The sequence below is a fragment of the Oryzias latipes genome, chromosome 23 (assembly GCF_053564925.1).
Source record: "Oryzias latipes strain Hd-rR chromosome 23, Olatipes_Hd-rR_3.1".
Classification (NCBI taxonomy): domain Eukaryota; kingdom Metazoa; phylum Chordata; class Actinopteri; order Beloniformes; family Adrianichthyidae; genus Oryzias; species Oryzias latipes.
In genome coordinates, this window is record NC_136259.1 from 9,471,967 (window position 1) to 9,497,767 (window position 25,801).

Here is a 25,801-nt window from a genome sequence, read left to right on the forward strand (position 1 = left end):
ATCTTGAAAAATACCATAATTATAACTTTACTAATTTAATGTAATATAATAATATATATTTTACCTCTTACTCTTAAAAAATCTGTAGAGACCCCGTTCATTAAGGACTGACATGGTGGTCTCTATCTTTTTAATTTCCTAACAATTCTCTCTTTCATTTTCTGTGGTCCACGTTCAGTGCAGTATAAACTACATCACCCCCAAAACTGACAAACCAATTTGAGGGTACAGAGAAACTTATTGATCTTATTGATCTACAGCCCCCCCACAATCTCACATGCATTTTTGTGATAATTGTGGCAGAAAAAGCTGGAAGTTGCAGCTGTTTTTTCTAAAAGATGTAATAAAACTTAAGTTAGAAGACTTAAAAACTGTCTGATGTGTGTTCGTTGTGGTTTCAAGACGTCAAAGGAAGACTCATTGTGCGCTGAGACGCTGTAACTTTAACCCAATGCCTCATGGGAGATGTAGTGCAAACACCCGCCGAACGCCCGACAGACTCGCGTCTCTGAGCTTCATTGTTTTGTTCACTTTTTCCACGGTCTGACACCGGATCCCGCGGAAAGCTATACCGCTAAAGACGAGCTTTAGCTGGTATTTTTGTTAAAACTGAGTGACTTTACGAGCTAAATCGGAACAAGGAAGTGAAGACTTTAACCACTTCTGATTGGTTAGACTGATGACGTATGATTAAGCCTCCAAGAATGATTGGTGGAGACAGTTAAAGGGGCAGGACTTTTCCAAAAATGGCTGACGCTACGGCTAAATCGTGGTACCGTCATTCTTATCAAAATGTCTTAAATAGAATCAAATAAACACAAAGAAAAAAGTACTTTACGACCTTTCATGTTCCTAACTACTCAGTGTTTTATCAGGACCTGTTTGGATGAACACAGAGCTGATGTCCTGGAGATGGGAAATGTTTTTAGATCAGTTAATGAGGGCAATTTCCCACGGCACATCTGACAATCTCCAACACTGGTTGAAAAACACTGCCTTAAGCCATGCAGACCCTCCATTCTGTAATTTGGCCCCGCTGTGATGCTTAAAACAACATTAACATTTAGTTCCTTCTCTATTCCACCTCGGATCCAGGTCAATTTTCTACTGTTTTCTTGCTCAGAACAAGCTGCTCTTACTTTCTCTGACAATACTCATTGAAGTATACCTTTAAAAAAAAGTGCTTTTGCTGTTAAATGTGTTAACTGCCTTTAACAAGTTATTGTGGCATTTTTCTAATGATAGATGACACATATTAAGAAAATTATGTTTAAATGTATTTCAGAGTACTTCTTTATTCAAAAGATTGTGCATCAGTAACAAAGGAAAAATGCAATTGAAAGAGGTTGCAGCGGTGATGGAGAAGCTACAATCGGCAGGTCACAAGCTCCCTGCTACACTCCATTCTGATGCATCCACTTGTAATGTAAATGACTAAATCCATCTACATCTTTGTTTTTCTCGTCCGAACTGGCATCTGGCTCAAAACTATATATCTGGATAGTCCCAATAATGCTCACATTTTTTGCTTCACTGGTAATGTTGTGTTGGGGTTGTAAGAAGCTGTAAGCAAGCAGGAGATAGTGTTATCGAAGGAATACTGAGAACGGTGATGGGCTTATTCAGTGCCAACCACTCAGAGCCAAATTTTGAATGAAGCCCCGCCGCTCTGCAGAAAATATGTCCTAGAAAACAACTGAATTTTTGATTTTAGCTTAAAAAAAAAAGCACATACTTAATAATTATTAAAAGACCACTGGGAACGTTCTTACAATAAATCAATAGATGATCAGAGTAAAACTTTAAAATGATGCTGCGGTATGATTCAAAAGCAATGTTTGATTTTTATTGGATAATTTTAAGCAAATGTTTGATTATTGTTATTTTTTTAAGTTTTAAGTTAAGATAAGTTCTGTTAATTATTCATTTTTCCTTTTATTCATCAATTACTAAAATCGCTGTCTATGTGCATATGCTTGAGTCTTGTCTTCTTTAAGTGCCTAAGAGCCTAACAGCGCCTGCCGGTCGTGAAAATTGTGGCTGCGTAGTACTTTCTTCTAGCTCTGTTAATCAGTCTGCATACACTTCATCTCTTCAATCTTTCATGCATCAATTATCCCTCACTTTTAAGAAGGCTCCAATCCAGTTAACTCGACAAAAACCTAGAAAATGTGCTCTGGGAATTAATTTTGGGAATTCACATGAAATTGTTTTCCTGCAATTCATGATACTAAATTGGTTTTTACTTAGCAAAAACGCATTATCATGAAGGCAGCGTTACGACCATCCCACTATGACCACAACAGAAGTTTAACCAAAAAGGAAATTAAAAAAAACTTCAATTTTTTCATTTTTAAAGAACAAATTTCCTGTCGGACACAAGAATTACTGTTAATTTCAGTCGTTATCCCTTGTCATATTTTGGTTTGGTAGGGGCATCACAACATGAGAGTAGGTAGTGTTGGTGGAAGTGTTGCACAGCCCTTCAAGGGAAACATTTAAAAATTAAAGCAGCCACTTCTAAAAGTTGTAGTTCTGCATGCCCAAGTTATTTGATGAGATATTTTCAACTAAAAAAGGTTATTAAAGATTCCAAAATCTTTATATCATATTATATTATATATATATATATATATATATATATATATATATATATATATATATATATATATATATTATTAAAAAAAGTTTAACTAGACCAGTCCTTCTCGGGTGTGATGCGATGCCAGGGGGGGGGGGGGGGGTGCAGTAGTAGCGGTGCTTGGAGAAAAAAAAGCTGCGCCACTATCAGTTTACTATTATCTGTTATTTCCAAGAGTTTGTAACAGCCTGAACCCTGCGAATTGCCGTCCCTGCAGATGCACGCTCCCGTCTCTGAGAAGGAGCATCAAATGTGTAAGAAGGAAAAGGGGAGGGGTAGTGGGCGTAGGCAGCGAGGTGAAAACGGTGCACTGATTGTCAAAACTCAGAACACGCTGCCCGTCACATACCACACACTGCAGCGTGTGAATATTGCTGTACTGACGATGTTTGGCCCCACGTAATCAGACAAGTCTGGAAAGCCTTGCAGCACCAGAAGTCGCATTAATGGTAAGAAATACTCATCATCTATTAGGAACAGCACAATGTAGCCTCCCTTTCCCACACTGACGCACGGAGACTTAACCTCTTTTAAGGTTCTTTATTCTGGTTACTGTAGACCGTAACAACTTATTCAGCAACTCCTCAATCTCTCCCACCGAGAGCGCTTCTCCCAACTTTTTATTCCCTTACTGCCGAGTCCAGCCCTTCTATTTTCCTTATTCGGCCCATAGCTGAACCCCATTGGTCCAAACTACCCAACGACTGAGCGACAGAACTGAAGGCCAACCAGCATCTCTGCTTGATGCGTTCAATGAACTCCGCAACTTGGAACGCGACCAACAGCCACTCAATCCAACTCAGACCGCTACAATAACAATGTTTCTAAAAAGAATCCACTTATTGTACTTTAAAAGCGTTGAAATTACATAAAATGCACACCTGCACCTGTGTTTTAATATTGTATGGCTCTCACGAATTTACATTTAAAAATGTGGTGTTCATGGCACTCTCGGCCAAAAAGGTTCCCGAACCCTGCTTTAGAGCAATAAAGAGTATGACTTGGAAAAAAGCTCTACCTGAATATCAATACGCATTTCATTATAGCAAAATTGTAAAAGTGATTTTATTTAATGATCACAAAGAACAAATATTTCCTAAAAGGGAACAGTCAACTTTGTCAGATTTACACAACAATATATTTTTCAGATTTGTGAATCTTTTCGCTCACCAGCAAAGTTCCCACAGATGTGGACGGAGAAGGAGCTTTGACTAAGTGACCCACACAAAAGTTCCACATTTCACCAAAACAATGTTTACAGCATATATGTGTGTGAGGTGCCAGAAAAAACCTTCAAAACTTTAATAAATTCCTTTCTGTTTCGTGCTCTCACATGCTGTTTATGTCCACAAAGAAGATCATAAAGATCCCGGTCAATAAAGCCGCAGTGATGAGGTTTAGACCTGGCCAGATCAATGGAGTAGAAATGATCCAAGTAAGGCCCGACCATTGGGTTTGATGGAACAGTTTGACAGAAATGCTACAAACTATATAATGAAATTATTCATGAAATCATCAAATTATTAGGTAAAACATAAAATGGATGAATAAATATAGGCAAATGTTTCTTAAATCATTTAAATATTAATTAAATATTTTTAAAATTAATTTTAATAATTTAAAAAAATACACTTTACTTCAAGATGCAAACGAAAACTCGTCCTAGAGATTTCTAATCGATCATCTCTTAACTTCTAGGCATCAATGGCACGCTACTGTGGAAAAAATGTTGGAATTAGAAGTTGTAGATTTTTAACGGAATGTGTGCGAGTGGCGAATTTGCAACTGTTGGGATCTTAGCTAGCTCACACATTTTTTTATTTGAATGTCGTAAAAAAATAATATGTGATTTCCTGGCCCATGCTGAACAAAACGATGTAACATAAGATACGACAGTGATAAAATTGTGGGCATAATAAACAAAAAAACGTTGCAAAAAAAAGTGCCGACTCAGCTAAAAAGAAAACTTTGCGAGCCATACAACGCCTCTTGAACCTTTAATTTCAATTTGTCCCTTCCAGCTCACACTGGACCATTAAATAATTTAATGTCATGAAATATTTAAATGTGCTTTTAATGGCTATTTTAATATTTTAATGCCGCATATATTCAAACATATTTTAAAAAATTTTATTGTATTTATTTAATGACAATATTTGATAATTAATGACAAATTGATTTAATAATTTAATGGCTTATATATCTATTTCAATTTGTCTCTTCTGGTTGTCCAGACAACCCCTGAATTTGTTTTGCTTCTTTAAGAGGCATCTTTTCCTATGTATAGGCCAGCGGTGATTAAAAATAAAAGTACATGAAATCCCAACAGGTTGGATAGCCAAAAAGCAACATTTTCCTTTTCTGAACTTTAATTTATCTAGAAAAAAAAACTGCCTGTTTAGGTGATAAATTGAAAAAAGTAACAGTAAAAGGGGCAAGAGAAAGCTTTAAGATGGCAACTCTACAGAACAAAATGAAGGAGAAAATATATTTTCCTCTTCTGTCAGATAATGTAATTGCATCCACTGTTGTAAGGTAACAACTTAACATATTTATTTAGATATTTGTCTCCTCTACTGCTGCTCCCTGATGTAGTTCATACAGCCTTTCAGCTTAATCAATATTTCCACAGCCTGTTAGTTTTCTCCTCTCCCGCCACTTCACATTTAAGAGCCACGCTCCATTAGTAAATGTAAAATTTGCCACAGGCTGACATTCTTTCACAAAGTAGAAAAGCCATTTAATTTCTTCCTTTCTCCTTCAGGCTTGGACACCAAGTGCTCTTTAAACAAATGAAACAAGGCGGTATTATTTCTGAAATAATGGGGAGTTTAAGCGGGTGTGTTTTTCAGGCCGCAAGCAAGGGCTCACTCAAACAGAGAAGGTTGTTTAGAGACTTAAAGTTCTTATTTTCTCTTTTTTCCCCTCTTTTTAAGCTATCTGCTAACAGGAAGACACTTTCTGATATTGGGGATGAAATAGCAAGTTTTTTTTCATAGCAGGAAACTTTATTCTTATTTTCAAATAAAGGACAGGACTGAACCTGCTAAAGAGCAGGGGTTGGTTCAAATAAGTTGTTTCATGCTGGTGAGCAGGATAAGGGCACATGGGACACCACTAGAGTGAAGTTTTATTAGGTGCCTCTGCCATGTTTATGAAATCCTGTGTGGGCTGCAAGTCTGAAGATAAGGGTGTATGCGCGCACGCCCAACACAAAAGTTTTATCCTGCCTGATCCCTCCAATCTTCCAGTCTCTCCTGAGGATCGCAGGCTCAACAGAAGAGGCAGTAAAGCGTTATGGCACTTGAGACGATAGATGTTCTTTCCACACTGGTTTTAGATTTTACTTTGATTGGGTCCAACTCTGGGATAAATCTCATAATGCCAAAAGGTCAATTATGGTTGGCTGATGGAACTATTTTGAGCTAAAAAACATAAATACGGTAAATGCTTTGTAAACGTACAGCTTAAAAGAAAGAGCTTCTCCATACTTTTCTCTTGCCATCATTCTGGTAGAGGTTGATTTTGGTTTCATCTGTCCAAAGAATGTTTTTCCAGAACTGTGCTGGCTTTTTTAGATGCTTTTTTAGCAAAGTCCAATCTAGCCTTCCTGTTCTTGAGGCTTATGAGTGGCTTTCATCTTGCAGTGTACCATCTGTATCCACTTTTATAGAATCTTCTTTTTATGGTAGACTTGGATATTGATTCGCCTACCTCCTGGAGAGTGTTGTTCACTTGGTTGGCTGTTGTGAACGGGTTCCTCTTCACCATGGAAATGATTCTGCAATCATCCACCACTGTCGTCTTCCGTGGAAGGCCAGGTCTTTTTGCGTTGCTGAGTTCACCAGTGCTTTCTTTCTTTCTCAGGATGTACCACACTGTTGATTTTGCCACTCCTAATACTGTAGCAATTTCTGGCATGTTTTTTTTCTGTTTTCTCAGCCTGATGATGGCTCTTTTCACCTTCATGGAGAGCTCCTTTGACTGCGTGTCTGTTCACAGCATAATCTTCAAAATGCAAGCCCAAGTCCTCTAATCAACTCTTGGCCTTTATGTGCTTCACTCATAATGACATAACAAGGGAATTGCCCACACCTGCCCATCTAATAGCATGGAAGTCATTTGTCCAGTTACTTACGAGTCCATGAAATGAAGGGATTGTGCTTAGAAAATGCTTTAGTTTTTCACATTTTTATGCAATATTTTTGTTCAACCCATGGAATAAAAGCTGAAAGTCTGCACTTCAATGGCATCTGAGTTGTTTTATTTAAAATTTAAAATTCACTGTGAAACAAAGTGTCTCTGTCCAAATATTTATGGTCTTGACAAGTGGTCCCCGGTGCCGGGCCGCGGGAAATTTTGGCACCGGGACGCACGTAAAGAAAAAATAATTTCGATTTTTATTGGGGGTTTTTTCCGATATAAACGTTTTATTTTGAAAAGTGACCGGATTCTCTCTGTTACATCCGTCACACTTACCATAGCAACCAGAGTGTGTCGCGGTAGAAACGATGTTGCTCGTGTGATGTTCTGTTGTCGGTGTGACATTACGAAGACACCGCTAATAAAGTTGCACATGATTACAGAGTGGATTTACGTTCATTATTATTATTGTTATTATTATTACTAAAGAGAAAATTCCACCCCCAGTCCATGGTAAACGTGCCTTGCGTTGCACCTCAAACCCCCCCACCACCACCCCACCGGTCCACGGTAAACGTGTCTTGCCGGTCCGCGGTGACAAAAAGGTTGGGGACCACTGGTCTTGACTGTGTATATATATATATATATTTTTTTTTTTATAATATTTTTTTTTTTGGTGACAAAACTTTATAGTATAAAGTTCATACTTTCTTATTTTTTATACTCTATGCATTTTGATTTAGTTCTTTTAATTTACACAAAACAATGAACTCAACACCTTAAGTTTCTATAAAATGAAGCTAAAGCAAAGGAATTGGTTACTGTACTGACCATACTGTACTACATCATTTGAACACTAGTGGTACTAATTAGCCAACCTGTAATTCCACTTTTCTCCTGTGACATTTTCCCTCAAGGCAGTAAGCTGTTTTAAGCTGCTGAAACCTGCAGAGGAGGGATCATTCCACAGTTTGTTTCTAATTATTGTAAATTCCAAAAGTGTTGTTCCTTTTCCCTCCCAAGTTCATCCCCAGAATGTTTTTGGTTTCTCATTCCTTCATAAACACATATTTTTGTTATTACGTTATACCTTTACCTTCTCCCCAGGGAATCAAAGGCGGTTTGGCCATCATTTGCAAAGAGCAGTACTTTACGAGGACACACTTCATGTCCATATACATTTATATATAGGCGTTCTGGATGTACATGCAGGTCAGAAACGAGAGTGACAATCCATCAAATGGTATGCTACATATTTCTCACTTCTCCGATTCTACACATTAAATTAAGAACCTCTCGGATCAACTTTTGATGTATTTAAAACGTTTTCCAAGTGGTCTTTAAAATGGCATATATCATCATTTTTTTAAGCCTTTGAGAGTAAACTAAATTCATATATATGATAATATATTACCTTTGGCACACTAATGAATGATTTTTTTTCATGATACAAGTTATTTTCGCAGCTCATTTTGCTACCCGGAAGTAAGACGATCTCAGAGGCACCGGCTTTCATTCCTTGTGGGTGCCGCCCATTTCATGACATGAACCTAGAGCCGGCCTCGGCAACGTGTCTGCGTTTCGCCCTCAAAAAGAAAACAACATCTGTGGGGCGGTGGGAAGCGCTCTTGCCTCACAGAAAGAAGGCCCCTGGTTCAAGTCCCGGTTGGGGGACAGACTGGCAACCTGTCCAGGGTGTCCCCAGCCTTAGCCCGCAAGTGGGAGCTTGTGGCACACCTAGTGTATTTCTACATCACAAATAAGCTTTTTTACCTAATTGCATTTTTTTGTCTGCTCCAAATCATGATGATGTAAATAAATAAATAATCATAAATGCAATTGTAAGCTTAATTTTCTTTGCACATCTCCTCAATCATCAGAAAAAAGCCACAGGGACATGCCACAAAAACAGCAAAACACAATTATCTTCAGAGTGGACCTTTAAATCTATAAGTAGAGTCAAACATAAATGGAAATACGGATACTGAGGCATTTTTTTCTGGCGCACACATGCAGCACATGACCCTCTAAAGAACTGCATCTCCTCTTCTGCAGTAACGGACCAGACCAAAGCCAGCGTTACAGTTGGACTCCACACGCTGCTCTATTTCAGCTGCGCACCAAACAAAGCAGCAGTTAATGGCTAACGCGCCCAGTTGGTAACCTCCCACCACCAAAAGACACAAACAGACACACAAACAACCACCCCTAATGACATATTTTCAGCTGCACATTAGCTATTGTGCTGTAATGAATGGGAGAGTCGTGGCGTTTAAAAGCTAGTCTTCTCTCTGCAGACTAAGGACCGTACACCACCACAATGACTTAATGAGTAAACACACGGTGCGTCTCATGAATAAATTATTTGTGCCTTGCAATTAATTTTCCCCATTGAAGTTTAACAAAACAAAAAAATCAGAGACGGGTATCAGGCTTTATAAATCAAAAAAGAGAGGAAAGAAAGTACATGACAGCAACTTTGTAAGTTCCTGAGAGCATTTGCTTATCACTAGTGAGACTGGTATTCATTTGTGACAGCAGAAGTGCAACCTTGACTGTTTATGAGGGTTACAAAAGTGTTTCAATAGCTGATTTTTCCATTACACATATGCGCATAACCTCTAGAAATGTCAACAACAAAATTCGCAATTTCACTGTTTCCATTTAATCATAACTATGCAAATAAACACAAACCAACTCACGCGACTCATTCATTCAAAAACATGGTGACGGATGTGAACGATACTTTAATTTAGAGCAGATACTTTCAAACTTCTGCCACAGCACTAGCGCTCATCATCATCTATCAAAGGAGACGTTGGTGTCTTAGTCAGGCCACGGAGTGCCAAGCTCCTTACACGTGAGAGCGCTATGGATGAAGCCATTTTGGGAAATCGTGGTCAATGATTTTACAGAGGATCCAACAATAACTACAAGAACTGTGGATCCAACAATTTCGCATGACATGCTTAAATTTTGATGAACTCTTTGATAGTGTAGGACGTCATGTGGCGCCTGCTGTGCATTGTCCAAGGCAGTCAGGTCTTACCAAGCAGCGCATCACCATCTGACTCATTCATTTTGAAAAATAGTGATATTGCTGCAGTTTTGAGAAATATGTCAACTTCGAAAACCACCTCCTCCAAGCGCAAAAACGTTTTTCCCCAAATGCAAGTTTCTTTGAAATGGTTGTGTTTCCAAACGGCAAATTTATAATCCAAAATCCAATTAGCCCAATTTCATTATCAATGAAAACACAGCTAGTGTGAGCGTTTTGTTCACGTTCGACACCTGTGTGAGTGTTTGTGTACGGTTAGTCAACTTACAGACAGAAGCTTCCAGGTTATCGGGCGAACCTGTCGTGGAATTCCCGACCAGCTTAGTTTCCGAAGTTCATCTGTAAGACATATAAAAGCAGGAAAATTTCAATACTATCCAATTTGGTCCACCACTTCCCGGCCACTTGTGGGCGAAGGCAGGGGACATCTTGGTCAGTTCGCCAGTCTGTCACAGGGCCGCAATCACACACCCATCCACACTCACACCTATGGACAATTTAGAGTTGCCAATTGACCTATAAAGCATGTTTTTGGACAGTGGGAGGAAGCCGGAGTCCCTGGAGACTCGTGGATTACGGGGAGAACATGCAAACTCCACACAGGAAAGGTCCCCCATTGGTGTTCTGTTTCAGGACCCCCAGAAACAGAACAGAAGTGGCTGGGATAGGCTCCAGCAGCCCCGTGACCCCGAAAAGGATAAAATGGCAGAAAATGAATGAAAGATGAATCCAATTTGGTCAGAATGATGGCTTCTGGAAGGCACCCCTTATATAGACTGGCAACCAGTTCAGCGTGGAGCCTGCTTGCCCCCTACTGGGATAGGCTCCAGCAACCTCCTGACCCTAAAAGGTATTAACTAAGCTTGAAAAACAATGGATAAAGTAAAATTTGGCTACGGTTACCAAAAAAAAAAAAAAAAAAAAAAAAAAAAAAAAAAAAGACATTGACAAAGTAAAGAACCCAAAACGAGAAGAAAACCCATCAGAGCACCTTTACAGAACCAATGTTAGTAGTACTAGTTACATTCTCAACAGATTGATGGGCTGGGGTTCATTAAGCTGTATTTCCTACTGACAGCTTTCCTTTTTTTTGGTAACACCGTGACCCAATGGACAGAGGTAGCCACCTCACAGATGTGTCTTTTCTACACCATCAAGAAAAAGTTATTTTAAAATAGCTAGTTTTTAAATGCCAAGTACTACAAATATGAACCATTATGCCCTGGCAAAACAATCATTAAACACAATGACCAGGATACTGGTTAATGTTAGAAATTTGTGTTGTTTGTGTTGTTTATGTCGTAACTGCAGTCCTTGCACAGTTTCAGTGGTGCATAACAGCAGCATCAGGAAACATCTGGTTTGGGGCTAAAATGAACACCATCCTCCTCCGTTCTTGACTATCTTTGTCCAGTAAGGTGGAGTGCTGAAGCCAGCCAACATCCACATTTCAAATCAATTGTATCATCGCTGTCCAAAGATCAGCTCCTGTCCTTCCTGCACTGGAAATATATGAAGATTCGAAGTGGATTATTAACTACATTTTCCCCAGACTGGCCAGAAGAGCCAGCAGTCTATAATGTAAAATGAATCTGACAGTGAGGTGCAAATTGAACTTTTAAATTGGTGGAGAGTAATCCCCTTTGGGTTCATGAAGACCCTGAAAATATGGATTAATGCAAGCTAGGCCATATGCTTTCTGTCCTCTGTAGGGCTCAATGGAAAGTACCGGGTGATGGAGTTTGGCCTTAACATTGACTGAAGAGAAGGTGCTTTGTATTAGTTGATTAGAAACCAGCACCTTTTTTTCCTGAGTTTTGAAGTTGACAGGAGTATAGTTGTGATTTGCAACTGATCTATTCTGCCCCAAATGAGTCCTATTAAAAAAATTGGGCTTTACTTTGTAAATTGATTTTCTTTCCAGTGTATTTGATTTTTTTTTTTTTTTTTGCATAAATAGGGTCACAAATCAGATTTTAATAACTGGAGTGTCAAATACTGTGAAATACTGTCAAATATTTTTACAGTAGGACGTCCGGCTGCTTTCTTTCTATCCATCTACAGTACCATCAAAAGAAAAGGAGCAAAATCCTGCCTTGAATACCATTACAAACAAGTTCCTTTTTTCATCTCATTTCGTGTTATAAAATAAGAATAAAAGTTGAATAGTTTTTTTTTTTTTTGTTTAATGATTCAAATTGGCATTGGCTTCCAGACACCCAGGAAATGCGCGCATGTATGCGCTCTGAAGTTGCGGCCCAGCCTCAGCCAGACTCTGCCTTTTCTGTGGCCCCAAGGTAAATTGAGTTTAAGACTTCTGCCCTAGAGGGAACTAAAAATGCTGAGTAACCTCTTCTACCAGCATCAGGCAGTTTAGGATATTGAAGACTTATGATTATGTGCGTTTTAGCTGTATTTCTTAAAAAGCAGGAGGTTCCTGGATGAGTTCTGCCAACAGTGACTCATCCATTATTCACACAAATCTTCCTCTGCCCCCGGCCTCCAAGCCTACAAAGTCCCATTAGCATCCACCAAGAGAAGTCGCCACAGCCAAACTGGGACAAACATTAAAACGAGTGAATCTCCTCGCTTGTAATTGCACTGGTGATCTTTTATTTTACTTTTTTGGCTAGAGAGCGGAAAGAGAGAAAAAAAAGATTTTTCCTGCAAATGAAATAGTTCTGCTGTAAGAAAAAAAAACAGAAAGAAACAAATGCATCAAATGAATACAGCAAATTCCTCTTCAACTCTTACTGAAGGCACTAGCTGGAAATTGATAAGCCCTTCACACAAACAGAACATTATTGATTGCTGCTGCCAAATGACTCTCGTCTGTTCTTTAAGGCAAATGCAATGCAGAGCCAGTAAAAGATAAAGGAATAGGAAATAACAATAGGCTAAGTCCATGCGCTCAATTTAGTGAAAAGCATTAGCCCTTGTTCAACTGATGAGAGTACCTATTTATTTACTATAGTTCCCGCACATCTTCCACTTAAAATTTCCCCCTTACCTTGCCTCTAGTGACTTTAATTACACGGGAGTTCAATAAGGTGATCTAGTGAACAGCATGATACTGTCAGAGCTCCGAGGTGTGGGAAGGTTTCAATCACCCCAAGGCTGCGTTGCTACACAAGTCACATTAAAAACAGATTTAGACAAAAAAATCAAAATAAAGAAATTCCAAGACATGACATGGACCATAAAAGCAGTTCTCCATTAAATCTAGATGCATCGCCCTCCCTCCTACTCTTCAAAGCAACAAATAAGACTACTATATACTGCTACCAATTAGGGTAAGACAACTACTGAAAATTTACTTTTTTCATTTCTTAAAGAGTTAGAGACTATTAAAAAGTTTTACTTCTGTATACAAAAACTTATGAGAGATGAAAAAAAGGTTTAAAGACTTGAACTCCTAAAGCAGAATGTGGTTCTATTATGTGCAGCACATCTGTAGGGCTTTTGGCTTGCCTAAAGGCCCATTCTAATAGTGTTTTTTGACATGTTCTTGTGGTATTTTTCTAATTATGGAGGCTACAGATTAAGAAAATTAGACTTAAATTTCATTTCTAAGTATTTCTTTATTCAAATCGAAAGCGGATTGAAAAAAGTCATATTTGTTTCGGGCCACAAGCTCTCTGCTGCATCCACGCAGACCAATAGATCCACGTACGTCTTCATTTTCCGTACATGAGCTGGTATCTGGATTAAAACTGTATGGCTGGATGGCTCCAATATTGCTCGACATTTTATTTTGCACCAGTAATGTTAGGTTGGGGTGGGAGGGGTTGTCAGCTAGCAGTAGAGCATGTGGAAGTGAGGCAGGGCTTGCTCCATGACAACAATCCCACCCAAAACTCAGAGGTGAATTTCTGAAGAACTCCTGCTGCTCTGCAGAAACTCTGTCCAAGAAAACAACATAGGTTTGTCGATATATACACACAAAACTTTCTAACTTTTTTTTCTGCTTTCAATTTTTTTTGCTTTCAAAAACTTTTTGGGGGTTTGCAAAACACATATTTTTGCATGCGTTGTGGCAAATCTCGCTTTTTTTCCTATCTTTGATTTTGCTGACCACTTTGAGCGCGACTTAGCGTGATAAGACTGCCACTGCCAGCGGCAAAAACGTTTTCGCGTGCGTTCTGTGTCATCTCACTTTTTTCTTATCTTTGATTTTGCTGAGTTAAGTTTCAGTTTGACGTGACGAAGCTGCCATCAAACAGCTGCTGATTGGTCCTGTTAATTTCTAAAAAAATAACATAAAAAATAACCAAAAGAAAAAAAAAGGGCCTAATTGGAGAAAATGACAAATTGATTTTATCAAATCCCATATATTGAGAAAATGCTTTGAACAATCTCGCATCTTAACTTCATCTACCCTAGCATTCTAAGATTTGAAACAAAAAAAAAGCTGCTAGAAAATCTAGCTGTGTTTTTCTAGCTGTGTCTGCTAGAAAATTCGTGAAAAATAAATTGCATTCTCAGTGCATAAATGTTGGTGATGATAAGCTATAAAATAAATTATTTGATCACAAAGGAAGTAATGAAAAATTACTGAAATCAAAGAAAAATGTAATCCCACAAATTCCTGAGAATGTAAGTCAAGGAGCAATTTTCTTGATCTTGTTTGAAACCAGAAGAACTTGATAACAGCAAATAAAAGTAAAATATTATACATTTGTTGATTGTTTTTTTTTTCATTAGGGGTTGACTTAGCAAAGAAAAGGTGAGAAATGTTTGTTTTGTGACCAGCTCATTTTAAGGGTTATTGTGTTTGTGGAGATTTGGCCACAGAGACTTTTAGGCATTTCGTGGTGCTGTAGGACTTAACACTTCAGCTGGTTAATCTGCAGTAATGATGCCTTTGGTGCAACATTTTTACAGCATATTTTGCAGATAACCAAACTGTATTTTCTCATCGTCTGTACAAAACCATCGCTGTGTAACAGATCCCATTTCTTTCAGTCAAATCATCCGTCACAATCTTTTAAAACACATAAATTAGCTTTCCCCAAATGGAACATCAATCAGTCATGTGCAAAAGAGTTTTCTGGAGGGGGGGGGGGGGGGGGGGGGGTACATTGTCTGATCGTGAGATCGGGGCAGGAGAAGAATGAAAAAACAAAACATTGGGTTTAGATGTTTTCCTGTGACAGTTTATGCGCAATGTTTACAGTATTCTTTTTTTTCTCTCCCATGCGTCAAATATTTTGACATACATTAAGTATTTTCCAGATACAACACCCAGTAGATTAATATGTTCTTCTTTAAAATGGAAAAAGAAAAGGAACTCTCTAGAATTAGATTCTTGATCTGTCAACTCTGGGTTTCAAAAATATTTTTCTGACAAAGATTCACTCAAAATCTAATACACCAAGAAGCTTTTTTATTTGTGGAAGACATTTCTACAAGCCTTGATTTAGAACCATTTTACAGTTTGGGAAACAACTAATAATAATGTCATGCTACTGGAGTGACATAAAACAATAATTACACCAGCAGGGGCAGGATGGATTTGGCTTACAGCCCTGCCTCGACACTTCAATGTGTTTTGCTTAGGAAACATTCTGCCTTGCAAGAAAAAAAAAATAAAGCGATCACCGTCTGCCAACTCTGCGTATCAAGGGAATTTTCTTTTTCTGCATGACTTTGAAATAACTCCCTACTCGAAAAGAGGCAAATTAATTTCTGTCACCATTTCTTATGGTGTTGGATTTAATTTTGGTCTACATTTAAACTTACCGTATATAGGAAAACTTTGGAAAGGTCTTTAAAGGTGGAAGTGATGTTCCCCACATTTATTATGCCCCTAATAGTTTGTCAAGGATGTCTCTCTTCTTGGATTGCTCCCGTTAAAGCTTTATTTTTACTGTCAGACATAGAAATTAGTCCATGAATCTTGGTGGTTGGAGTTTAATTAAACCATGTTGAATTTCACCTGCCTGGCATTTATCGTACCATATATAGCGGTAAAGAGAAGAAGGAGGAAGGGGGGAGGGATGAAAAATCAGTTGACCGGCAGTCTTTACATGATGCTGCAATAATTGTAGGAAAGGATTGTTATAAAAAACATCTGTCAACACTCCACTGTACTGTTGAGTACAGATAGGTATTAGTGGTAAAGCACATAAAAGAAAAGTAATTCATCATCAAACAGGTTGAGTTTTTAAAGAAAATCCTTTTGTCAACGTAACCAATGACAAAGTCTATCAAAACCCAAGAGGGGTTTCGTTCGCTCTAATGTTTTGTTATTATGATCCACAATCATGAACTATTTCTTAAGTTATTTGACTTTTTCCAAATGACATGTAGGCCAGATAATCCAATCCCATCTCCTATATCTAAAACCAATGATCATATGATATATATTGAATGAACGAATGTACTTTTCCCTGCTTGTTTCCACATTATTTCAATAATCTCTCGTTTTAAATTGGCACATGTGTAAGCAAAAACGCAGGAATTAGAAATCACTTCATGAAGATGTGAGATAAGTAATATTGCGTATCCAGGAAGTTGTTTCTTTATCATGAAGTACGAACAGAGAAGTCGAATTAATTTGGCAGACATATTAGCTCCTGCCCTACCAAAGGTAATGCTACAACCATCAGCATCACAGTGAATTTTTCTAAGTAGCCAGACGTTTAAGAGTTAGATCAATAAGTACGCCTTGTTGTACACATGTCAGCATATACCGTCAGGGGTCGCCACAATCAGCTTTCACTGATTCCCACAGGTAGTTCTGCAGAGATTTTTACGCTGGATGCCCTCCCTGACACAACCCTGTATTTTGTCTAGGCTGGGGACCGACACAGGGGACCCAGACTCGGGCCCCCTTGTGGATACATAGGTAGGCAGTAGTGAAGGGTCTTGCCTAAGGACCCACACAAGAGGAAGCACATCACGCCCTCTGGGAATCAAACCCTGATTTCCCATGCACCAGTCCTACGCGCAGCCAACTGAACCATTCAGCTGCTTGATCATTTTACATCATATACAGCTTGTAGATCAATAAGTATATACTTTAATCTTCTTGGCAAAATAAAATGTTTTAGTTTTTAGGGAAACACCTAAAGAGAAACAATGCAATCTGCCATTTTCCCTATTATATGGCCAAATCCCTCCAGAGTTTTTTGAGGAATAATATTAAATTTTCCAAAGGGGGCATAGACGGAGGGTGACTTGAGCATAGTTGAGGCACGGTGTGTCCGTAAATGAGACAGCTGAGCTCCATGTTCGCTGGAATAAATTAAAGGCGTTTCGTGACATTTTAAAAATTAATCTGTTGCTTTTGCTGGGCGGACACTCGTCACATCCAGGGCAAAAGGAGCCTCTGGGGCCATCCCAGAGGTGACCGGGAACTTAGCTGGTGCTGTCAGTTTTTTCGTGATCTGAAGCTAACGACACAAGCCTGCTATCTCTCCCCCACAAACGTGTCACTCCCATTTATACACCCTGATGTGTGCAAAATAAATCCTCCTAATTGCAGGTGCAAAGACATTTCTTGTACAGAAAAAAAGCTGGCAAACTCATTAAGTGAAGATGCAACTTACAGTCAATTCACCCCACAGGCAATTGTTATGAGGCACACAGAAAAGCTAGGAAAAGGAACATTAAATCTCCCAGAAGGGGCCAGTAAAGCATCTGATTATTGGTTTATATATATACTTTAGATAAAAGAATGATGTGTGTTGTGGGTGTTTAGAATTCTAAGGCAAAATCTCAGGGGACTCGGTCAGGAGAGAACGATTCAACCCTGTAGGAAAGTGCTCCTCTCTGGCATGAAAAACACTTGTACCAACAGCAATGTTCAACTCAAGGGCAAATGCTGCAAGCTTTTTCTTTTTTTTATTTTTCTCTGTGACTGTATTCCATTATGCATGAACTTACAGAGGTGCACTTTGTCTTGGCTGGAGTGAAGCAGGACGACCACAGGGGGGTGATTAAAACACCATGTACCTGATGTCAAACACCCACAACAGCTGCTCTGATGTGGGACCATCCGATGGAGAGAAGGTGCAGTGACATTTGGAGTGGGGGGGGACTAACTGAGTAAAAAAACTAACTATTAGTGTTTGTTTGTCATTAAAATATAGATAACCAGCCAAGATAACCAATGGAAGAGTGCCCTGAGAGTAGCTGGAAGGGGGACGTAAAGGTCACATCAAATGAACACAACATGGAGTCCCCCAGTGTAGTCGCTACCGTGCTTTTTGCCAGCAGCAGCTCCAGTGAAGCAGATGTGGTTGGATGCTTCGATAAAGGCCACCTAAACTGGAACTGCTGAAAGAGGAGACACTGTCTTATTTGAATGTCTGGCCCAGATTTTTACGAGCAAGCGTGGGGATTTGAACCACTTGCATGTGGGTCACAAAACCATTTCCTTAACAGTTGACTACAGAGCACATTTGCAAAGGTCGAGCATTTCAAAGGAAGTAAGATCTTCCGCTTCTGTAGCAACCATGACAATTTCATTCAAAATCAAATGGGCTTAAGTTACAATCTGTCTGACTCTGCTGGAACAGTATAAAGATTTCTGACAGGAAAAGGTTTTTTGTTCTTTAAAAAAAAATGCTTTTCCTGTCTTAAAAAAAGGGAGAATGTCAAGGAATAAAGATCCAGAGACAGTTTAGCCCTTTAACAGCAGAGCTTTAGCTCCAATGTTGAAATTTTTTCGACTACCAAAACTCAAACTGCTTATGCAATTAACGTATTCTAGCAGATTCTAAAGCGGAACAAAAGTTGCATGACGCAGATACGCAAAACTTTAAAGTAGTGAAATATTTACGGTATGCGATTGATGCAAATCAGCTGATTATGTCACGAGAAAAGGAACTTTGCGCCGATAATTAACACTTTACCAACTAAAAGTTTACTAATGTTAAGTTTTGCATGTGCAACAAAGTGTTCATTGATATTGGCACAAAGCAGCTGTTCTTTATTAACTTAAAGGTATTTTTATAGTCCTTGTTTTTGTTTTTTATAGTCCTTTGTTTTGGTGTTTTTCTCATGATGGAGAACATAGACAAAGAAAGTATGCTTGTAATTGGATTTCATGTATTTATTATTTATTGAAATTGTTGTGAATCAGGAGCAGGTGCATTGTGGTCTATATTTGCCAATATAGTGTGCATTGATGCACACTGGTTTTGGATAAAGAGAACTGGATTTTGGAATTGTAGATTTTGACAGCACTACAAAATGGCGAACACCTTTAATAGTGCACTCTGTAGGGAGAAATAAAGGAATTTCAAAAGGTTTTAAGTTTAATGAAACTTTTAGAGATTCTAGGATTGTTTTCAATTTTTTTCAAATGGAAAAACATCACAGTTCTTTTTTTTTTTTTTTATGTTTTCAAGGTTATATGAAGTTATATCAAATTTTGATTTCAGTTTCAATTGTGCATTAAATACAAGGATAAGGGCCATGATCAGAATTTTGCTTGCACAGATAAAGGACTCCACACTTCATGATCTGACAAAAACAATGGAGCCAGGTGGCTGAGTGAGGCTCATATAAGGAGCTGTGTATTTGGGTGACTGTAAGTGTGCATGTCTAAGCGTGAATTTACGTTTGCTCCATGCCTGCCTGTCAGTCAGCCTACCTGCCCGTGTGCACGCTTCTGTGAAGGTTGCTATGAAGAACAGAAAGAGAGCCAAAAAAGGAGGAAGTGCTGTCAGTCAGTGCTGGCTGAGCAGGGAGCTGATGGGAGTGCCAGGGAAGTTGGTTGGCAGGCCGGAGCCATCCACTCTTCAAGCATCATTCATAGGGAGCGCAACCAGTGGGCTAAAACACCACAAGGTACGCAACAACGGCCACCTCTACGCATGGGGGAGTCGCGCACATCTGTGGAAGACCTGCATTATGCAGCAAGCGCTTCCTTTGCAAACACAGCTGGCAGGTAGACACTCCCATGTGGCACTAAAGCCTAAAGGGATAATCTTTTTTATTTTTGACTCACTGATAAGAACTTGCTGATGAACCGTAGAAGCAAAAAAAAAAACTAAAAATGCCATTGGATGGTCTTCCAAAGTCATTTGGTCATTGCTGTGCAGAAAACAGATACCAGTAAAGAAACCTATTCATGCCAAGTGCTTAAAAGTTAAGATCATCCATCTATAACTCTTGAATGCATTGTCAGTCTAGAACAGTCCGACTCATTTAAAGGACAAAGCAGTACACCCAGGAGGGAGCAGACGGCTCATAAACTCATTTAAAGCTTGTTAAAACGACAAGAAAAAAAACTTGACTACAAGGATTATATGTCCTCAGGAAACTGGATGGATATCCCTAAGAGGATATTGAACAGAGATGAGTGTACAGGCGTGGTTAGAACTTATACAACATAAAAGGGTAAAGTAAGCATGAAATAGGTGAGACGCAGGTGTGTTGAACAGATTTTTCTTTTTTTTGACCCCTACCCCCAATTCTGCAGACTGCACACAGGACCCGCAAGTGCTGTTCACATGATAAGCGCACGGTCCTTGCAGGATCCTTGCGTGCAGCCCGACTGTTGGGAATTAAGAAAATATACATTGTTTGTGTAGGCATTCTAGGGCTGTCCTAAGGGCACTTTCCTGTATTATGTGCATACCCCATGGGTGTGATAATCGCGCACCATCAGTAACGGGCTAGTACTCGCACCTTGCTAACCAATAGGGTGTAGTGCAAGGGTACCATCCAATAGCATCCCCCATACCTCATAGTATATACTATATTCCCCAAAAGTAATGGCTCACCTATCCAAATGATCAAAATCAGGTGTCCTAATCACTTGGCCTGGCCACAGGTGTATAAAATCATCACTCAGGCATGCAGACTGACTTTACAAACATTTGTGAAAGAATGGGCGGCTCTCAGGAGCTCAGTGAAATCCAGAGTGGAACTGTCATAGGACGCCACCTGTGCAACAAATCCAGTGGTGAAATGTCCTCCCCACAGTCAACCGTCAGCTCTATCAGAACAAAATGAAAGAGTTTGGGAACAACAGCAACTGGGAACAGTTTGGAGCAGGCCTCTTCCTTTTCCAACATGACCAGTGCACAAAGCAAGGTCCATTAAGACATGGATGACAGAGTCTGGTGTGGATGAACTTGACTGGCCTGAACAGAACACCTTTGGGATGAATTAGAGCAGAGACTGAGAGCCAGGCCTTCTCCACCAACAAAAGTGTGTGACCTCACCAATGCGCTTTTGGAAGAATGGTCAAAAGATCCTACAAACACACTCCTCAACCTTGTGGATAGCCTTCCCAGAAGAGTTTAAGCTCCAAGAGCTGCAAAAGGTGGACCGACGTCATAATTGAACTCTCTGGGTTAGGAATGGGATGGCACTTCAGTTCATATGTTAGTGAAGGCAGGTGAGCCAATAATTTTGGTAACATAGTGTACTTAAGCCTTACAAATACTTTAGAAGAGACTTACCGCACAATCGCAAATTCCATTTTCATTAAGTATCGAGAAAACTGCAAGACACACCTACACTCTTTGTAAGACGTGGGCGCTCTGGTCTATGACTGGACGGGCCTGGACAACCCAGAAACCCAAACGGATAGATCCTCCATGCGGGTGCATGTGACTAAATCTCAATTAGACCTTTCTTTTTTTGTCAGATAAAAAACCCCTTAAGATTCAAATCTGCTTAGTCAAGCGGATTAAAGAGGGAACGGGTAAATGAATCTCCCTCAAAGGCCACACGTTTAGATGTACTGACACTTAAGATAACTGGTAGTAGAACCACCTAGGGCACTGCTACAAGAAATCTGCAAATATGTGCACTAAATATATATATTTAGGAAAGGACTACAAAAATGTCAATTAAAATTTGTTGGTGCAAAAGAAAAACCAAAAAAGTACATTAGTTCTTACATTCCTGCTACAAAGACAGACATCCGAATCGTCTCTAAGGGAACCTTCTTGTTGAGGCTTTGACATTTTTCAGGAAAAAGCTTCGACAGCTAATGCTGCATCATCTTCTTATACCCTCCGAGCAACACTGCTGAAATTATCACAAGCGCAGACAGCGCTCGAAGGCGAGCCATTAGGACAAAGTTAAATTGAATTACATCGCCACTTCATACTTTGATGGTGTCTATTAACTTTGCAAACAGCACTGATGCTAAGCCTGTCATGTGGTGAGTGCTGTGTAACAGGATTGCAGGCTGTAGCTCTGCAGAGAGTGGGGCAAAAACTGTGGCTCAAAGCAGGAGGCATTCATGCCAGTGTTGCAGCAGGGGAGGGTGCTGGCAGTTTGGGAGAAGTGCGCTGCAGTGCTAGAGCTGTAACAAAGAGCTGCAGCACCCCCAACAGAGAGTTGAGACACACTGACGGGCAGCAAGAAAACCAAGAGGAAAACCGGCCTCTGCGTGCATGTGACCAGATTTGACCGTGTTTCTCTTGTTTTCTTCATGTTGGTTAACAGTGCCTTGGTGTTCTTGTGTGTTATTTATGGTGCAGGCGACCCGCAGATGTTGGATATGTGTTCATAAACGTGTGTGGGAGTATGTGTGAAGCAGACTTTGCCTTGTATAATGAACACATAAGGAGAATGAGAAAAAAAAGGAGGGGGAAAGAAAGTCAAAGCTGAGGAACTAGTGAAAAGGGCAAAGTGAAACAGAAAGTCAGGATAAATTGGAAGAAAAGAAGAGAGGCCAAGGGACCATCGCCATAGCAACAGCAGCATATCAACTGCTTGATGTCAGATGCCAACTCTTGGTCTTGAAATCTATTAAAAGGAATAAAAATAAATGCAAATGGTGCTTAAAATATGACTTGAGCAGATGGCTTATGAAAGCTTTAAACACAGAAAACAAAACACTGTAAAATCATGTCAATGCACCAAATATTACAAAAATACCTTTTCATTTATTTGATTTTGTTTTATTTCAAATAAAAATAGAATTTCTGAATATGCTACATTCTTTAAAATACAACATATCAATGAATTCAAGAAAAAAAGAAAATTGTACTGGATTGCACAGTGTACAATCCAAATATATAGAAACTAGGCCTGCACAATATACCGCAAATTTATCGTTATCGCAATATCCAGCTCTGCAATATGCATATCGCAAAAGACGGTGAATATTGCAATAAATCGCAAACCCAAAATGTGTTAAAACAATCTTCTAGCAGCTTGAAGCATTTAACACATCAAATAAATCCCTTTATGCTTTGACCAATCAGATGGACGCCTTCCCATTGTTGACCAATCAGATGGAGGCCTATTATGTTAACCATGGTCCTGAAGAGCCTCAACCCTGCCTGTTTTCCAGCTCTCCTTAACCAGCTTGCTGTTGATTGGCTGACTCAAGTGATTTCACATCCTGATTGACTGAACACACCTGATTTTGGTTATCATTATCGAGCAGTCTAGGGAGAATTGGAAAACAGACAGGGTTGAGGCTCTTGAGGACCAGGGTTAGCCACCCTGACGTTTGTCCCCCATGTCAATGAGGGTCATTTGGAGTATAATTTCTAAACTGTTGCAATGAAATGGGAATGATGTTTTTGTTTATTTTTCTATTTGTTTATTTACCGCAAATATATCGTTATCGCAATATTGATCACTAATATCGCATATCGCAAGTTTTCCTCATATCGTGCAGCCCTAATAGAAACCCAGTTTAATTTTGCTGTTTTGACTAAATTTTCACAGGAACTTATACGTTATGATGTTTTCTTATTTTAAAGCCCTCTACAGGTTAACTACATTAATTTATTGCAATTCTACTAACTTGGAACTCTTTCATATTGTCTAAACCTGCTTTTAACCAATACCTGAGTGTGAAGTATAAAGAAATTTAACATTTCCTATAGTTTGACTTCACAAATCCCAGCCTCCAACTGTCAAGGCTCTCTTCCACAGGTCTGTCTGCAGTGCGTCTCCATTGAGTTGTGTTAATACAAAAAATAGAACGTTTATTTATAGATCAGAATGTTTACACTGCCTCTGTAATGCAACGCCAGCTTTACGCTTAGGGGTTCATTCCAGTTCCAGTCCGTTGACGCGTCAATTTTGCTGCAAAAAGCCGGAGAAATGGGAAACTGGTCCAGGTTTCAAGATAAAAGCCTTCATTGTATTTTCAAAATAAATATTCCTACAAATATATCATATTTAAGGTGAGGTGCCCATGGGATAACGCCAGTTTTCTTTTTCTTTCCATTAACCTTTTTTTAACCAGGACTCAGTGAGGAAGGAGAGGGCATGATTGCTAAAATTTAGGATGAGCAAAGAGAACGGGACGAAGTACTCTACACAGGGCTGGAAAACTACTCCTCCAGAAGCCAGGTGGGAGAGGGGACCGACCGGAGACGCAACAGAGACAACAGAAACTAACCGACGGTCGTAAAGCGGACTCCCCGCGCAATGAAACTGAGATGCAGCATAGACGGACCAGTGTCGATCCAGGGTCAGTTTAGAAATCCTTTCATCTGTTCATGGTTTTAGCATTGAGAAGAAGGTAGCTTCCACCTTTGAACAGTAAGCCAATTAAAAGACTACTTGGGAAGGTCAGCGAGAGATAGTAAGCGCTGCAAACAGCTCAGACATAAAGATGGCTTACTGTGCAATTAGTTCAAGTCAGGAACCGGCTAATGGATCACTCTGGTCCTCGTTCGTTGAGTTCAAAGACAGTCGATCAAAATTTTCTTTTACTCAAGGGGGCGTTATAACTGTCAACGGTGTCTGCTGGTGTGTGTGTGCATCAGAATAAAAAAATATGTAAAGAATTAAGCCTGAAATCCACTGAATCATCTTGGCATGTTTCCTAACATAAGCTAGCTCTGAAAATGTGTTAAGTTTCCTACATTTTTGGATGTTTTTATCCTGTAAAGCCAACTACATTAAAGATTTGACTGATTTTTTTTTTTTTGGGACTTAAGATGTATTTTTAAACTTTTAGATGAAATCCACAAAAACATTGCAATATCATTTTTCATGAGCTTTAAATAGTATTAATTATGACACACTGGATGATTTGGTACATTTTTTTCTTCATTAATGACGCAAAAATATTGACCTGAGTTATTTACCCAATTATTATAAACTAATTTTGCATTCTCTTAACACAGCGAGTAGTCTTTAAAAAAAAAAAAAAAAACAATATACGAGTTGTTCTAATATTAAAGTTTGGGAAATAAGCAAGATTTTTCAAGCCAAAATTGTTTTTGAGATAAGTCTGGGTCTCCTGGGGCCTGTCCCCAGCCCACAGGGTTGTGTGTCAAGAAGGGCATCAGACAAACAACCTGTGCGAATCAGAGAAACTTGATTCGCTGTGGCAACCCATGAAGAGATGTGCCGAAAGGTGAACAACATGTAAGCAGCCATTTTGAAATGAGCAGCAAAAGCCCTGGATCAAGTTATATACAATGGGTTTCATGCTACAGTCACACCAGTCTCTGCAACACACATTCAAGCCACCACTTTGTAAACGCAAATAAAGGCCCATTTTGAGCTTCCACATTCAAAACTCTCATGCTACACAAGTTTTTAACGACTGTTCTAGAGCTCTACATACAAAACGTGTGGCAATTGAACGCATGTTGAAAGTTAAACCAGGACAAACTTCAACCAATCAGGGACTTGCATTTGGTAGTGACGTATGAATAGCACCTCTTTTGATTCACAGAAGTGCTAACGGTTTACAAATTGATCATGGAGGAGGAATCAATAATTGCTGTTTGTGCCTGGCTGGAATTATATGACAACAGGCCTTTCATTTATCAGAACAGAACTGTGAAAGAAAAAGCCTGGAGCAGGATTACCAAGATTTGCACTGCTTCGACATTTCGCACAAAGCCTCTTCCAACTGTAGGCGGCAGACCTGAGCTAGAAACTGTAGGAAAGTGTGAACACCATATACTGAAAGCCTGTTCAAGAATGTGCCTGTACCGCGTTCTTGAACGCGTATGACATGCCCACTGCAATGGCTTAATCTCCCCACGGCAATCACTAAACTT

At 39.3% G+C, this 25,801-nt stretch overlaps 1 protein-coding gene across 4 annotated transcripts in view; it reads right to left on the minus strand.

Moving 5' to 3' along the window:
• The window catches only part of tbc1d22a (TBC1 domain family, member 22a), a 165,615-nt gene that overhangs the window by 117,030 nt on the left and 22,784 nt on the right, over nucleotides 1-25,801 (minus strand). For all 4 annotated transcript variants that reach the window (XM_078942130.1, XM_078942131.1, XM_078942129.1 and 1 more), the window contains exon 6: nucleotides 10,111-10,181. In XM_078942130.1, the coding sequence (XP_078798256.1) occupies nucleotides 10,111-10,181 (71 nt within the window). The remainder of the gene's footprint in view (nucleotides 1-10,110; nucleotides 10,182-25,801) is intronic.